This window comes from Dendrobium catenatum, unplaced genomic scaffold (genome assembly GCF_001605985.2).
Source record: "Dendrobium catenatum unplaced genomic scaffold, ASM160598v2 fragScaff_scaffold_1521, whole genome shotgun sequence".
NCBI classification, from domain to species: domain Eukaryota; kingdom Viridiplantae; phylum Streptophyta; class Magnoliopsida; order Asparagales; family Orchidaceae; genus Dendrobium; species Dendrobium catenatum.
Genome location: NW_021319983.1, coordinates 740,662 through 758,965, shown reverse-complemented (window position 1 = coordinate 758,965; position 18,304 = coordinate 740,662). Strand labels below are relative to the sequence as shown.

At 35.9% G+C, this 18,304-nt stretch overlaps 1 protein-coding gene across 1 annotated transcript in view; it reads left to right on the top strand.

The window, feature by feature from the left end:
- The window catches only part of LOC110096666 (beta-fructofuranosidase, insoluble isoenzyme 3), a gene marked incomplete in the record, with an annotated part of 13,803 nt that extends 2,616 nt beyond the window's left edge, over window positions 1-11,187 (top strand). Inside the window, 4 exon segments of the mRNA XM_020822720.2 lie at window positions 8,476-9,335; window positions 9,423-9,823; window positions 10,670-10,766; window positions 10,850-11,187. Of these exon segments, the coding sequence (XP_020678379.2) occupies window positions 8,476-9,335; window positions 9,423-9,823; window positions 10,670-10,766; window positions 10,850-11,035 (1,544 nt within the window).
- Between the last annotated feature and the right edge of the window lie 7,117 nt (window positions 11,188-18,304).

Sequence of the window (18,304 nt, the reverse complement as noted above, 5' to 3'; positions counted from 1 at the left end):
CTGACATGTACTTTTTTGTGGTATCGTGGCTTGTACTGCTCGCGGCGGGTTACGTGGCTGTACTGCTCACCCGATCAGTTAATTGAGGCTAGGGGTACTGTTGACTGGCATTTACCTGATGGTCTCCGGATAAACATTCTGCATTTGGCCTTGGCCCCATTAGAATTAATTTCACTGTTTATTCGCTAAATTTCTATGAGAAATTTTATTGTTGTAAATCATTTTTAGATATTTTAATACATAGTATAAGAATTTTAATAATTAATTATTATTAACGAAATCTGATTTATATCTACTGTATTTATTCTTAAGAAAATAATGATATTCTCTTCTGAAATAATTTTAGAAATTTATGAATGAAAGTTATATTATTACTTCAATTGTCTCTCTTCTGAAGAGATGTCGTCCCTTTTAAGAGGGGGTGGGACTATCTAATATGGCTTCTTGAATGATCGGAGAAGCTAAATTAATTATTCTTTTCACTCATTCTATCGAATGATTACGTCAAGTTTGCACGATATTTTAATAAGAAGATGAATGGTCACGGTTTCAGTGCTTTGAGATTGCGCAGCCCATACAAATTTTTACGAGGCAATTAAAGGCCTTTATTTTTTTTCCTTTTATAACTAGATGGATTGATAATTATATTTAGACTTTATGATTTTTAATTCACAAACCGTAAGTAAACTTTCCTCATTAAATTCGATAAAAAAAAAAAAATCAATTATTGCATATTTTCATAATTTAATTTATTTATGTATATTCTTGTTATGTTTAAACATTTTTAAGTTAAAAAATTAGATTAAATTATTTATAATATAATTTAATATATTATTATAATTTAATTTTTAAATATAAAACATGCTTTGCATCGAGATTTTGTTTCACTTAAAATTATATAATTTTATTTATCTAATCTTCACTAATTTGACTCTTCTCAATGATACATCATCTTCTAGCATAAATGCACTATCTGTCGGGCCGGAGACGTCAAGGTAATAGAAGTCAACAGGACGCCGATACATAGGGAACACGAGATGTAGACACAGGAAACTTAGACCTACCAAGACATGCGATACAAAAAAAATAAAAATAAACTATCATGACTCAATAGAAAAAAAAAGACTTCAAATAATTCATATTTCATTAATTATAAATTACTATCTATAAATGGGAGTAAGTAGTAAAAGTCGTTTTTTTGGTATAAAGCTCTGTGGTATTGAGCTATAGCACAAACAAGCAAATTGATGGGGGAGATAGATCGAGCAGCCAAACAAACTAAGAGAATGGGAAATGCCATCATTTTACTAGAGTGAGAAAGTAAGTAATGTTATGTAACCTAGCAGTGGCCAATTAATAAATTATTGCATAAAATCAAAAAGGCTAAACCAAAAACGTGAATGAGTGATTTCATGAACCGGGACGAGAAAAGCAAAACAGGGTGGGATTAAAAGTATATGCATTTTCATAATAAATAAAAAAAGATAAGAATAAGGCACCAAGCACTACCAAGAAAAACCAGCAGGGCTGCTTACTGAGAAAAGATTAAAACATACTACCTCCTTGTCGCATAGAAACAAGGGAAAGAAAGGCACAGCACAAGGAACAAGGCACCATATAATGTATGGGCTCAAAAGAAGAAAGCGAGGGAAAAGAAAAAAAAAAAGAAGGAAGAGAAAGAAAGCTAAGAGAAAAGGAAAGAAAGAAGAAAAAGGAGGAAAAGAAAGAGACCCGAGGGGGAATAGAGAACGCACAAAAGTGACACGAGGTATAAGCACAGCAGAATGAGAGTACAATGGGGATTCGCGAGGCTGATGAAAGATGATAAAAAGAGGTGGACTATCTCTTAAGAGGCAAATGAGAAAACAAAACGTATCGGGCCCTGGGGTCAAGGGAGAAATAAAAGGAGACTGCAGCATACATAAGGTAGTTATCGCACGCGACCTAAGAATTAGATTGTCAAAATAGTATGGAATCAGCAATGGATGAGAAGCGGAAGGACAAAATAGTAGTTCGTAGTTTGCTGCGAAATGTCAACCCAGAAAGGGCGGATAAAAAAAAGAAGGGAAAATACGCAACAAATCGCAACGAAAGCGCAACATTAGCGCAAACCAGCAAGCGCAACACCAAAGCCAACCACAAGCGCAAACTGAAACGCAAGGTCCAAAAACCAAAACAAACGCAACCAAGCGCGAACTACAACGCAACAAATAGACAACGAAAGGCGACAAGGGCAAAAAAGACCAACTACAATAACGCAATACTATCCACGTGGCAAATGGTATGAAAGACAAATTCTCCAACTTGCACGGGCCGTCACCACCCAGAATGTCCCAAAAGGTGGTGACAGCGCCAATGCCTAGCAGGGAACAATTAAGCCCAGAATAAAAAACAGAAGTTCTTTGAAGTCTTATTCTAATACAAAAACGTGAACCGCGATACAGAAGCGCCGCAGTGAAGTAGCGACAAAACATCGTACTTAAATGAGTAAAGAAAATGATTCGAACAAGAGAAGTGCTAGAGAAAATTTTTAAACGGGAACGAGAAAGCGTCCTGAACTAAGAAAGGCATCTCTAGTAACCACTAACATCACTTACTTTGCTCAGCTCATTTAGGTCTCAACAAACCCGGACGATTGGTCACTGGCATGCCGGAGCGATTCAATAACCCAAAACTAGCACAAATAGGTAAGCGACTTTCACAGGAGGAAAGCCGAAAGCGACTCAATGCAACTTCAAGCCATACGTGTTAAGCAAAGATGAGGGAAAGATATAAGGAAAACAAAAAAGGCAATGGAGAAGGCAAGGGAACAAAGGAGGGGCAAAGGGGAGCGCAAATAAACGACGAGGGAACGAAAAACAGAGTGATGTTGGCCTAACACAATGAAAAGCACTGGTGAAAATTTGGAAAGACCGACACAGGCAGGAAACAATATAGCATGAGGGGGCGAGAAGGACCAGGGCGTGAAAAAGGGCCCCCTAGAAAATCAAGCGAAGAGAATAAATCAAGCGAAAAACGTAACGCAATAAAAAAAAAGAGTACAATAAAATAATCCAAAAGAAAATCAATGCGGGAAGTCTGAATTAGCTAGAACAGGAAAATATCATTATGAATGTAGTAACAATGAAGAGAAAAAAGGAAATACTATCGGATAAGAAAACGCAATAGATCAGTGAAAGCTCGCGCAAATAAAAAACGATTCGAAGAATAGAAACGCCGAATATAGCTAAATATTAAACACCCCAGAAATAAACAGAGGATGGCCACAAGCCATCAATATATAACAACGCTCGGCAAAAACACATAAAAAGCCTAAAATGCCCTCTCCATTTAAAGACAACTTAATAATAAATCTCGGCTCGCTTAAAGTAAAAAAATTTTTTCCAGTAAAGACGGAGAAAAATTTTATCTAAAATTGTCCATTTTCCAATTGAAGGGGAGAAAGAAACCAGAGCTTGAGCGAACGGATGCGAGGTGTTCGCTGCAAGCCGTTCTTAGCAAGCAGCGAGACCCTTCCGAAAAGATAAAACGAGGATAAAAAGTGACAACTAGGGAACCAGTGTTCTGAAACTCAGCAGAATGGGAACCGCAATGTTGGTTAACTGAAAACACAAAAAGGAGAGAAAAATTACTATCTACATTAAAACAATAAACATCTAACTAAAGCACACCTGCTCGGTTCCTGCCGCCCCAAAACACTACCAACACCTGCCCTTAGGATTCACATTTCGACGAGCGACCCTTCCCCTCTTGACCCACCGTACCTTCCTTCCCATTAATCATAAAAGCCCTTAGGAAGGCAGCCCGAACTATAGACAAATGAGGAAAACTATTCCAAATACAAATTTCTTACGATATGACTATCCCGTCTCAGTTTGCAAGAACAGAAACCGAAGCATACTATTATGTCACCTGCATAACCCGTACGTCTTGTCAACGCTATCACATGTAGAAGAGAGTAAGAACACAAAATAATTTTTAAAATGGATGGAACATAAACTTATAAAAATAATTCACTGAGATTAAAAAATTATTAAAAAACATAATAATAAAACCAAATAAAAGAGGTAAAAAGTTGTGTTATTGTCGCCTGCGAGGAACGGCCACCTACACGAATGGCAAAACGAAATTAGACACTGTAAAAAAAAATCATATGAGAACGTCAGAAAAACATAAATCAGGAAAAAGCATACTCTTGGTTGACTGATTAGAAGAAAAAATAACTTTAAATAAGGAACAGGGCCAATGTGCACATACAGGGGAATCTGAAAACACACCTCTCTACCCAGTTCAACCCGTTGCACCTGTTTGGACAAAAGGCAACATTGTGTGGGCCTCACTCATATCTGACAGAACATCATCAACTGAAGCCACACTACAATCAAGCCGCAAATTTATCCCACAAAAACCCTCGAACATCAAACTTCGGGAGCTGACCTCGATCAGAACGGAATCAAAAAATCGAGGACAAACACTATATGCCCATCAATGATGCACGAAATCGATATAAAAAAAACAAAACAAAACCGGTCATCATGTACAAACATCCGGTATTGACGGCAAAAATCGAGCAGGGCAGAACGTCGCCTCATTCCAAAGAACCTGTCTGACCCGTACCTACGTGAATGGGTCAAACCCGATTTACAACCCAGAAGATATCAATAAAACGAGAGAAGGCGGTAATCAACCTGAAGCTTCGATAACATTCAAACATTGCCGAAGGGGGTTTGCAAGACCGGGGCCATTCGCGACCGACTACGGGTGGTTATGGGGCGGGATAGCCACTGGAAAACGTATCGGCAGACAAGCACGCAAAGGGTTCGCAGGAACTGGAACCCGTCATGCATATGATAACACAACAGACCAGTCAAAAGCACAAAATACAAATAAGAAGGAATGAACTCCAAATAAGATACAAAGTGCAAGCATAAAGCCAAAAAAAGCGTCTACCATAGCGCACTCAGAACTCGGGTATAAAGGGATGGGAGTAACTCCCACACCTAGACTAATTGGATAATAAGTTCCCGATGAAATCGCCTTTACCACAGCCACAGAGGCCTCACCTATAGCATGCCATGAAAGTGGAACAGAATCATCTTGCCGGAGAAGTTCACGAATTACCCGTAAACGGACTAATGAACACAGATCAGAATGTTTAAGGTCCCCCAGCTGGGATGAAACCAGGTACGATATTACACGATAGGACCTAGATTTATCTCAGTAACAAGAATACGTAGCCATTCAACCCGACGATGGATTGTCCCGAGCATAACAACACAGGGGCTGAGATCATGGAATGTACCGGAAAACTTCTCACGCTTCCAAGGACTTTCTTGAAAATGTAGAAGAGGTGAAAACAAAAAGCCCGAAGTTCAGCGATAGTTCTGTAGATCGTGTGTCGAACGAAGTTCTGATAGTACTCACAGGATAGACTGGGAAAGAAGGAGGGCGAGCTGTGGGCAGGATTCAAGTAAGTGTTCGAACGAAATGAGCCAAAGTGGAGTTTTTTAGCAAGAACAGTAAAGACTAGAAATCAGTACTTGACACTCTATGAGTGAACAAATTTAATCACCGTGAACAGGAAGGCAAAGACCGATACCAGGAGCAGAATTGAATATACATGTTTCTAACTAGGAGACAAGTAGTTCCAAGCAGACAAAAAAGAAAAGTAGCTGCTGTAGGCAGACCAAACACATCTAGGACCCTAATCTAAACTGATAGAGTCTAAATGCAAAAGGCCTAAAAACCAGAGTGACAACACCGAGATTAAGAAGGCACAGTGGACCGGAATGTTGAAGTAAGGGCAAGCAACCAGCAACAAAAAAGTTAACAAAACATAGAGGAAGAAAAGCCAAAAAGTGGAAATTTAACAAAGGATAGAGGGAAGATACGCGAGATACCCAATAAAGAGTGGAGAGTGATTGAGGTAAAAGTATTCGCCAGGCTGTCGCAGGCTGATGTTTGCACGTGTGTGCTTCAACTTGAGGAGATAAAGCTGAGAAAGATTATAATCTGCTCATTGGAAGCGACCCACAGAAGCTTTGTGGGTCAGAAAAGGAGCGGAGTAAGAGTCACTCTCTCTCTCTCTCTCTCTCTCTCTCTCTCTCTCTCTCTCTCTGTGGGGGGATACGTAGACAGAATATGAGAAGTTCTAAGGAAGTTCTACCCAAATGTCTGCTTCTGATTCTTTTTGCCTATATTTTGTTGGAGAAAAATGGAGTGGAGGCTTCTCATAGGATTGCCAGTAAAGAAGAACACAAAAATGTTCCTCCGTGCAACTACTAGTAACCGCACAGTTATCAACTTCCAGCCCAAAGACTGGATAATGGTGTTCTCTCTTCTTTCTCTCTCTGCTTCTTCTCTCTCTCTCTCTCAAATTTCCACTTGAATTTATAAATGGTTGGATGAGATCGCTGGAGATTTGGATCATAAGACTTACTTACTTTAGTTTTATAAAAATTTGTTATTGTGATAAATGGACCAAACGAAATTCCAAAAAAAAAAACTTATCGTCTTATGGGGTTGCTAAATTGATGTTTGTTACGTGATCTCAAAATCAGCGCTGGTTAGCAATGGTAATGACGGTGGCTGCTTCCCCATTTTTCATTTCTGAACCACGCGCTGGTCAACCGTCGCTGCCACTGCTAACGTGCGCGTCTGTAATTTCAACTATTCAAACTTAACCTTTTTCTTTCCTAGTCAAGCTACTACTGCACACGAAGTTTGATGTCGGTATCTGCATTAATTATTCGGTGCGGACGACGGTGCCAATGCGGTCGTTCAGAGACCAATCAGAATATGACATGTTACTCTTTTGTTCGGTATCGTGGCAGCTGTACTGCTCGCGGTACCGTGGCTGTACTGCTCACGGTACCGTGGCTGTACTGCTCAACCTGATCAGGCTTGGTACTGTTGACATGGCCTATTCTGATTGGTCTCCGGATAACATTCTGCATTTGGCCTTGGCATAGAATAATTTCTACTGTATATCGCTAAATTTTCATGAAATATTTTTTATTAGTTAAATCATTTTAGATATTTAATACATAGTAATTTTTAATAATTAATTTTATATAACGAAATCTGATTTATATTTTTCTACTTAATTTTTTCTTAAGAAAATAATGATATTCTCTTCTGAAAATAATTTTTAGAAATTTTTATGAAGTATTTATTACTTCAATTGTCTCTCTCTGCGAGAGATTCGTCCCTTTTAAGAGGGTATCTCTAATATGGCTTTTGAATGATCGGAGAAGCTAATATTAATTATTTCATTGTCACATCATTTTCGAATGATAACGATCAAGTTTGCAGATATTTTAATAAGAAGAAATGATCACGGTTCATTTGCTTTGAGATTCGAGCCCATACAAATTTCTCGAGGCCAATTAAAGGCCTCGATAATAATAATAAAAAAAATAAATTTATAAATAAATATTTTAACAAAACATTCCTGTCAAGAGAAATAAAGAACCAGCATTTAATTTTCCCCTTAATAATTAATTAAAATAATGGTGAAGGAAGACAAAATAGTAGCTGGTAGTTTGCGAAAATGGTGCAATGAGAGAGACCATAATACTATTAAAAAAAATTTCTTGTGAACGCTGTAGAAAATAAGAAGAATTCGGTTCTTGGAAGTCTTTTTCTAATAAAAATTTATGAAGGGGTCTGAAAGAACAAGTTTTTAGTAAATATTCTGTAGCATTTTTAAACGAGAAAAGTTATAGAATTTTCACATATTTCTCATTTCAGGCTTTGATGAATGCAGCCTTGTCCTTTATTTACAAGAAAAAAAAAATTACCTGAAAATTTAGGAGCAATGCTTAATTTCATTAATAAAAAAATAATAAAAAAAAAATCATGGCTTGAATAGCTGAATCTTCTAACATAAATTATAGAAAAAGTCATGAGGTGCAAATAAAAATTAGTATAGCTTAAAATATAAACATATAAGAGGATGCAATAATTTTCAAAAATAAGCCTAATGCTTCATTTGAGACGGTTTTTTTACTGCTGCTTAAAGCTAATTTTTGGTACAAAAATTTAAGCTTCATTTGGGACGGCTTTCTAGTATTAGAATTTCTAATTCAAATAAATTTTGTACAAAAAAAATGTTTTAAAAAATAATAATAAAACTGTCTCAAACTAAACTTAGGATTTATTTGAGACAGCTTTTGACCATTATTTTTTTTAATAGAAAAAGTTGCTATAGAACAATGAGAAAACTATCCCAAATAAAATTTTAGACTTCATTTGAGACAATTTTTTTATTACTTTGTCACGCTATTGTAGAGAAAATAATTTTTTTAAATTATTATAAAAATATTTCTGATTAAAAATAATAAAAAAAATAATAACCAAATAAAAATTATTGTTATTGTCAGCCCAAGAAGCCTTAGACCGTAAAAAAAATCATTGAGAAGTCAGATGTAAGAATCTCTTGGTTGATAAAAAAAATAACTTTAATAAATACAGGGCCAATGTACTACAATGGAATCTACCACCTCTTCTACCAGTTCAACCCGTTGCAACCTGTTTGGGGCAACATTGTGTGGGCCCACTCATACTCGACAGACATGATCAACTGGAAGCCACTCCAACACGCAATTTATCCCACAAAACCCTTCGACATCAACGGCTGCTGGTCCGGCTCGGCAACTATTCTCCCGGGTAACAAACCGGTCATCATGTACACAGGTATTGACGGGCAAAATCGACAGGTGCAGAACGTCGCCTTTCCAAAGAACCTGTCTGACCCGTACCTACGTGAATGGGTCAAACCCGATTACAACCCGGTAATCAAACCTGAAGGCGAAATCAACTCCAGTGCCTTCCGCGACCCGACTACGGCGTGGTATGGGCCGGATAGCCACTGGAAAACGATCATCGGCAGCCGCAAAGGTCGTCTGGGAATGGCCGTTCTTTACAAAAGTCGAGATTTTGTCAAATGGGTCAAGGCAGAGAACCCGTTACACTCGTCTCAGAACTCGGGTATGTGGGAATGCCCTGACTTTTTTCCCGTGTTACCCAAACCTCCTATGCTGGGTGTGGACAATTCGGTTACCCGTAACGGGTTGAAACATGTGTTTAAGGTCAGCTTGGATGAAACCAGGTACGATTATTACACGATAGGGACCTATGATTTCATCCATAACAAATACGTGCCGAATGGATTGTCCCCGGATAACAACACAGGGCTGAGATTTGATTACGGAAACTTCTACGCTTCCAAGACTTTCTTTGATGAGGGGAAGGGGAGGAGAGTTCTGTGGGGTTGGTCGAACGAGTCTGATAGTACTCAGGATGACTGGGGAAAGGGGTGGGCAGGGATTCAAGTAAGTGTTCGACGAAATGCCAAAGTTAGATTTTTTATGATCAAATGATGCTTAACTTTACATATCTGATTATTTATAATGTTTCAGACGATTCCGAGAGCTCTGTGGTTGGATGGTAATGGTAGGCAAGTAGTGCAGTGGCCGATTGAAGAGGTTAACAAGCTGAGGAAGAAAGAGGTGGGGATACGTAGAAAGACCGTTAAGAGTGGGAGAGTGATTGAGGTAAAAGGTATTGAGGCTGCGCAGGCTGATGTAGAGGTTAGCTTCGACTTGTCTTCAAGCTTGGATAAAGCTGAGAAATTTAATCTGTCATGGAGCGACCCACAGAAGCTTTGTGGTCAGAAAGGAGCGGAGGAGAAGGGCGGGATTGGTCCCTTTGGACTTTATGTTTTGGCTACGGATGACAGAGAGGAAAGAACTGCAGTTTTCTTTAGAATATTTAAGGAAGGACAAAAGCATGTGATTCTTATGTGCCAAGACCCAACCAAGTATGCTCCTTCTGCTCTTTCTCTCTCTTATTTAAGATTTTTTTAAGACTTTAAGTGAATTTAATTACAAATTCGTGGAGTGCATCATTTAAGATATCTTAATGATGTCCTCATTTTTCTGATGAAACAGCACAAATATTTATGAAATAATGAAGAAAAAAAGTACTTTTATTATTATTTACATGATACAGTTGCATGTGTTGATCTGATCTAAATATTCGAGTACTTTTATTATTACTATTTAAATAAAAAGAATAAGAATAATAATAAATTATGAATGGGTTATAACCCAACCATTCAATATTCATAAATCCTAATCAATTTTTTTAATTTTTATTTTTGACTTAATTAAGATAAATTAATACACACATCATATATATAAATTCTGAATTCAAAACATTTTAATTGATAATAAAAATTCTCAACTAGCAGATCAAAATGAGTTGCATTAGCAAAATATCTCAATACTTTTCTAAAATAATAATATTGTCTTTCTCTCTCATTTGGTTTGACTGATTCAGAACAAGCATTTTTCTTCCTTCATCTATTCTGAATTTATTTAAAATAAATAAATAAGTATTAGGTGTTTGGAAATTCCAACAGTAAACAGAGATTTTTCTGTAGTGTAAGGATCTCCATGCGTTCATATTGTTGCGTATAGCAGTGGAAGTCCAATAGATAATGACGCTCTGACCATTTCAACACATGTTTAATCTTCCAAGTTCCAAGTCAACAGAGCTGTTGCAGAATATTGATTGCACTGATTAATGCATCTGTTTGTTAATTAATCAATCGATTAATAAACTAAAATGAGATTAATTAACAACATTCGCCATGTCTTAACAGATCTTCGAAGAGGACAGGCTTGTACAAGCCGACATATGGAGGCTTTGTGAATTATGATTTGAGAAAGAGTGGTGGGAAGTTATCTCTCAGAACTCTGGTAATTTGGTTGATAATATGTGCTGTATCTGCTCTGATCATATATAGTTTATAACGTTTAAAAGCTTTGTTAATTGTTTACAGATTGATCATTCGGTGGTGGAGAGCTTTGGAGCAAAGGGAAGAACTTGCATAACGTCAAGGGTTTATCCAAATTTTGCCGTTGGTTCAAATGCATGTATTTTTGCTTTCAACAATGGGGCTGAAGACGTGAAGATAATAGAGCTTACAGCATGGGAGATAAAGAGGCCTTTAATGAATGGAATTTAACTGTTCGATACTTACAGTATATGCTTCTTTAAATGCTTTTTTTGTCCTTTAGTTTTGTACGCTTCTTAGCCTTCTTTTATCGATAAGATGTCTGTAATGAAAAAAATGGATTTATCTAGTAAAATATTGACAGAATTTTTAGTAGTCAAGTTTTTTTTTAAAAAAAAAAAATTTCTTTGTAGCCAAGAAAAATTTTAAAAATCTGTATTTAATTTCTTTTTATTAGGTTAAGCATGCCATTTTAAAAAAAGTAAAACTAGGCTTAGTCACTGGCTTATCCAGCAATTGGTCGTTGATGTGGCCAATGGAAGAAGCCAATCGCGGGGAAGGCCAATGATTCACTACTACGCTTTCACTGTTCATAGTTACAAATCTAAACAGTTTTCTGTGTCCGAACTCCCCACATAATAATCTATCTTCCCCTCTTAGACATGATTTTCGCTTCTCACTGAAGAAGCTCATGGTATTTCGAAGGCGGTTGTTTGAGCGAGATAATCGATTGCAAGTCCCATTATTTTGAGCATTTGCAAGTGTGTTATTTTTTAAAGTTTTTTGGTAGGAATTTTTTTGTATTTTTGTTATTTGAGAAATGTAATGTTTGTAGGAATGTGATTTATTTTTTAATCAAATATTGTGAAAGCATAAGATTTAGGTTTGGTGTTAGCTGACAATTTTTTTTTTTTTTTTTTTCAGATTTGTAGTTAACTTTGCAGTGCCAAATTAGTATTTAGTAATCACTTTTAGAAATATTTATTTCAGTAGATTGAGACTTTAGGATTTTATGTTTATTTAATTTTTAAAGTGTGTTTTTGTGCTTTCAATAATACTTGAATTTCATAAAAAAATTTAATTGAGAACTAAAATAATTTCTAATTTTCTTTCCTTATGATGATCTGTTTATAATGTTTATAATTTATTGGATTAATTTTTCATTTTAACTTATTAATATGTGTTAAATATGTATGTATATATAATTATTATTGATAATTAAGTGATACTTTTTTTCATAAATCCAATTAGGTTTATGTTTCATAATTATATGACAGAATTTTTTTGTTTAAATGCTGATTATGCTGTATTATTTTAATTTAGGAAAATCAAAGCTAATTATAATAATTTTAAATATGTTTATATTCTTAAATTAACTTAAAATTTGTATTATATTACTAAGAAAACTTTTAGATATCTTCAAGTTTATTGATGATTAAATTTATGTAATTATAAAATAATCTGTATTAAACAAAAAAAATTATGTTATAATTGAGGAATCCTAGAGTAATTCAAATTTTGTTAGTTATTTATGTTTTTTAGATGGTATTTTACTATTTTGTATGTTACATGCCCGAATCTAAAAAAAAAAATTATCCTTTATTTGAGAACATAATTTTTTAAAAATTTAGATGTTGCAAAATCCTTTAGAGAATCCATTGTATTAAACTAAGATTTCTCATATTCTTAATTAAAATAAAATAATCCTAATTAAAATTTAAAAAACCATTTTATCTCACTCATAGAGTCTTGTAATGTAAATATTATTTATTAATTTTTTCTCAACCATTATTTTGAAGCATTGTGTCTAACATATAAATACATTATCTTATTGTGTCAGTCTTATACTAAGAGCAATAAGTCGACACCGCGCATCAATTATGTTTATGCATGACGGCTAACTACGTGTGAACGATCAGTTATCACCTACATATACCGAAGGTCTAACCCGTCCATTAAAAGTGCCGACAAATACTAATATAGAGCAGCTCAAATGACGAGTCCTTACACTACAGAAAAATCGTGAGTTATCGATGGCCAAAATTCGCCGGAAAATCAACAAAATCCGTCAGAAATTAGCTATCCCGACGGATTTCAGATGGAAAATTTTGCAACGGCAACACACACGTCGGAAAAATTGATTCGGCGTAAAAAAATGCACCGGAAATGCTTTATGGCAGAAATATTCTACTGTTACAATTTCCGGGGGGATTCGTCCGCTGGAAAAATTAAGAAAAATATTTAAAATCATGTTGCCCAACCAGGTCACGCCGTCAGGCCCATGACAAGGCTCAGCCCTAGCCATTTCTGCGCGCAACCTGCAACTCAGGGCCAGCCACCAAATGCCCCAGCCCGCACCCAGGCCCAATTCGCCGAAGGCGGGATTCGAACCCTGTAGTGTTAGACAACTTAAATATGACCCGTCAAGAAGCATGGTAAATATGGTATATCATATGTCTGTTGGAAATGATTTTGTCACAACCAATGCTGATGATGATGAAGTGTGTGAAGTGGTCTTGGATCATGATTCTAAAGAAATGCTTCTTTTGTATGTTGAAATTTAGATTGTGGACATTGAAATGAGGAATATTGAAAATCTAAACGTCCATATAATGGAGTTCTTTAATTTAGACCAGAAGAACCAAGGTTGTCTAATCCATCATACTCAAATGATAGATTTCACTCAAGATACATAGTGTCTAAATAATTTTATTTCCATCCAGCTATTCATATATTATATGTCGTAATTATGATGCTGAGTTATTGTCGGTGCAACAAGTTTATGAGAGATGAAGTTAATTTGAATATGGCAACACCATCAACACAGTCATCTCATTAGAACATAAATGATGAGGAAGGCAAGAGGTCCTATGTGAACAATTATCGAAAGCTATAAGACAATAAGCAGTGGTTTAGAAAATGAATTTTTTGAGAATGTAGAAGACTCTTCAACTGATTTACGTGAGCCTAACACAACAGGCCATGGTGCCATGAAAAATCTTATTACATATCACTATATATGTAAGATTTATAAATGCAGAAGAACGAATGGATTGCAATAATAACTTTGCTAGCATTTATTGGATGACTCGGGAGTGGGATGAGGAGATTAACTTTGATGATGCTAGTAGGAGAACAATTACAAATTCCACAAGAGTTAGTTGAAGGGATTTGCTTGGCAAGGAAAGTAGACCTATAGTTTGTATTACGTGGTTGGTCAATATTAAACAATGTGGAATTTATAATGTTAGCATCAAATAAGCAAAAGTTGTCAGTAGCATATGTGCAGCATGGTGTCACTTATAGACCTTGTTTATGACGATTGCATGCTAGTTCAAGCAAGCATCTAGGAGGTTCATGGAAGATTTCAAGAATGAGGAATGATCACACATGGAAACTCCAATTCTATTCATGAGTCACAGATAATGTGCTTTTATATTTATCAACTCCTTCATTGTACCACCAATTAGATAATAAATGGACTTATGGCCCAGGGATATTATTGGTCATATTGAAGCTAAATTTAGTATTAGGTCTCCTACATCAAGGCTTGGGATGGTAGAAGGAAGGCTATTAAAGCCGCATTTCATAGTTGGGAGGAGTCCTATAGGATAGTAAACCTCTTCATAAAAGTTATTGCCTTCGTTATGAGGGGAACAATGTGCAGGATTTATTCCAACATCGAACATCAATTTCAAAGAATTTTTTGGGCATTTGGGCACTAAATTGCTAGTTAGAGGTATTGTATAACACAACATGCCATGGTGCCATGAAAATCAATTTCAAACTCCAATAAAAGATCTTCATTCTGATCGAAGTGGTGAATATATAAATAAACAATTTAACAAATGCTTACAAAATTTCAGCATTGCTCACATACTTACTTGTCCTTATGTAATACAACAAAACAACATTGCTGAAAGGAAACACAAGCATTTGCTTGAAACAATGCGTGCACTATTATTTGAAACTAATATCCCTACCTCCTACTGGGTTGATACACTGTTGACAGCTGCTTCTCTTATAAATCGGTTACCAATAAAGTCTAAAAATAACATGTCTCCTTATCTACGCTTATTCAATCAAATACCTTCCTATAATCATCTTCGAGTGTTTCGTTGCCTGTGTTATCCTTGGTTATTGCCAATACAACGACATAAACTTCAGCCTAGAGATATTCCATGTGTCTTTCTTGGTTATACAGCTCATCTAGCTGGATATAATTAAATGCCTAGATATTGTCACAAATCGTATATATATATATATATATATATATATATATATATATATATTCTCATTTCGATCAACTACTTCTTTGCCTTCTGAAAATCCTTCTACTACAATCACTTCATCAACTTTGTTGATTCCTCCTCTCACTCGGGTTCCCACTTCTGTTTCCTTTAGTATTCCTTCTTATTCAACTACCTCAACTCATATACCGAATACTAATACTTCTCCTCAAACTTCATCAACCATTGCCTCTGCTCCTGTTAATCCTCGACCAAACTCCACAATGCCACACAGAACTCCCTCCAATTCAATCACTGATTTTCCAACTCCAATTCAACCACCACTATTGTCTGCTCCTATAACTCATCACCCCATGATTACGCGGCATCAAACCGACTCTCTTAAATCAAAACATAAGTTCGATCTTCAACACATTGTTCTTCCTCTTTCTCCCACTTCATTCTCTCAAGCTAATAAATTTCCAGCATGGCGTTCGACAATGTCTACTGAATTTCAAGCATTACAAGCTCAGGGTACATGGTCACTTGTTCCTACTTCACCTGATCAAAATAATCTTGGTTGCAAATGGCTGTTCAAAACAATGTTTAATTCTAATGGGACCATTGCACGTCACAAGGCCCATCTCGTTACACAAGGATTTAAACAAGAATATGAAATTGATATGTTCAGTCCTGTCGCTAAGTTTCCAACTATCAAACTTCTTTTTATTGTTGCTACTACACTTCATTGGCCGAATTATCATTTGGATGTTTCGAATGCATTCCTTCATGGAACTTTATTTGATCAAGTATTCATAAAGCAATTGTTTGGGTTTATTGATCATTTACCCCAATCATGTTTGTCATATTCGCAAAGCTATCTATGGCCTCAAGGAATATCCTAGACAATCGTTCTCCACTCTGTCATCTCAATTGCTTCAGTTTGGTTTTAAAGCTAGTCAAACTGACCCATCACTTCTAATCTTTCACAAATGTCCCATTGAGACATATCTCCTCATTTATGTTGATAATTTATTGATTACTGAAAATAATTCTGAAGATCTTCGATTCAACGCCTTCTTCAGACATTACATATGGTTTTTATCTTGTGTAACTTGGGATCCAGTCACATGTTTTCTAGGAATTCATATCAAAACTACCTCCACATGTCTATAGTTGTCTCAAAAATGGTATATCACAAATCTTTTGAATAAAAATAGCATGCTTCACTATAAACCAGTTATCAACCCTCTTCCATCCAAAATTTCGCTACTTCCTAAGACTGCTGCGATGTTTGATCAACCCAAATTATACAAACAATTGGTTGGCTCACTTCAGTAAATCACTATAACATGACATGACATCGCATTCGTTGTTATCTACCTCTATTAGCATATGCACAAACCGTATCAGTTACATTTCCACTCCTCAAACATGTATTAGATATCTTAAAGGCACTGTTGATTATACTATGCCAATCCTGTCTTCTACATTTCAGCTTCAAGCATTTGCAAACTCCGACTGGGCAGTGAATCCCATTGATCGACGCTAGATTTCAGGATATTGTGAGTTCTTAGGAGATAATCTTTTATCGTGGTTCGTCAAGAAACAACATAGTGTTAATTGCTCGATCATCTACAGAAACGGAATACCAGGCTCTCGCCATAGCTACAGGTGATGTTTGTGGATAAGGCGTTTGCTCTCAGATTTCAAAATTTTGTGCTCTAGTCCTACACATCTCTATTGTGACAACATTTCTGCATTAGCTATTGCAAACAACCCAGTGTTTCATGCAAGAACCAAGCATATTGAAGTCAATAACCACTTTATTCGTGCCTGCATAAAAAATGGGCACATTTCAGTTCATTATATAGCATCTTTAGATCAGCCGGCTAATATTTTCACAAAAATAATGTCTTCTAACATATTTTTGCAACTTCGATCCAATTTAACAATTCACTGTTAACTTGAGGGGGGATGTTAACCATCATGTGTTATCTCCACCGTCAGATGAATATCTTGTAATATGAGCCATTGATATTGTATAACTTAGGTCTATAAATTCTCATGTAAAAAGTAATATCAAGATAGATAATAACAGCTTTCCCTACCTTCTTCTTCCTCCTCCTTTATGCGTCTTCTTGATACCGTCTTCAATAATTTATCTTTTTTGCACGGCTCTACCTGAATGAACACGCAAAATCCTGATAAACGTTGAAACGTAACCTTTTTTTTTCAGCGTGAGAATAAAATATTTTCAAACTTCAACGCTGTGTTTAGTTCAAAAATCAAAACTTGGGAGGACGCCAAAGAAGAAAGAAATAACGGCAATAGATTTTAGTCAAATTCTATTTATAGACTTCATTTAATGTTGTCTTGATAACTGTTAGAATCGACAAGTCTTTGTTTTTTAGTGCTTGATATGATCTCGAAGAGATCTGGTTTTTTGTAATGAATTAATGCGTACCTTAAGAGTTGGGATTCCTACAATATTTTATAAAATTATTATATGAAAAATAACTTTAATTTTTTTGACTGTAAACAAAGGTTTCAAATATAAAATTTTTAAAAAATAATGATAATGCAAGAGTCAAATAAAATTAAAAACAAAACAGGAAAAAAGTTGTTTCAAATAAATCTTAAGATTTCGTTTGAGTCGAATTTCTTACTACTTCATATAATAGTTTTATAGTAGAAAAACTAAATTGCTTTAAGAAGTAATAAAAAAGCTATCCCAAACGAGAAATTATTCTGTGCGGAGACAGGATGCAGAACGTAGTCCGGAGACCAATCAGAATGCTCTACATCAGCTATACCGAGCCACGGCACCAAGCACAGGGTGATGTGTTACATTCTGGTTGGCCTCCAGACTACGTTCAGCATCCACACAGAATAATTTTTTTCCCGGAATGAAGCCCATCTCCAAAAAGCATCGTATGGCTTTGTAGTTTTGATTCAAGATTGTGGATGCTTAGAGTGTTCAAACATGTTCAAGGTGTCTCATTCCAAGACGAATCAGTGTCAACGACAGAGGGTTGAATGCACCATCGTCATCCATGGGCGGTCGGTGAGGGGATGTTAGATAATTTGCTCACCGGTATATGTTGGCGACCTCCATTGCCACTCAAGAGAGACATGCTAACAGCCTCTACTCTTTCATTTCAAACACTTTGAAAGATCTCAACTTTGTTAAGCTCTTGGGCCTCTTACATTGCACCATTTCAACTAATGTTCTTCTATATAAATAGTTCTCTAGGTGTTACTTTGATAA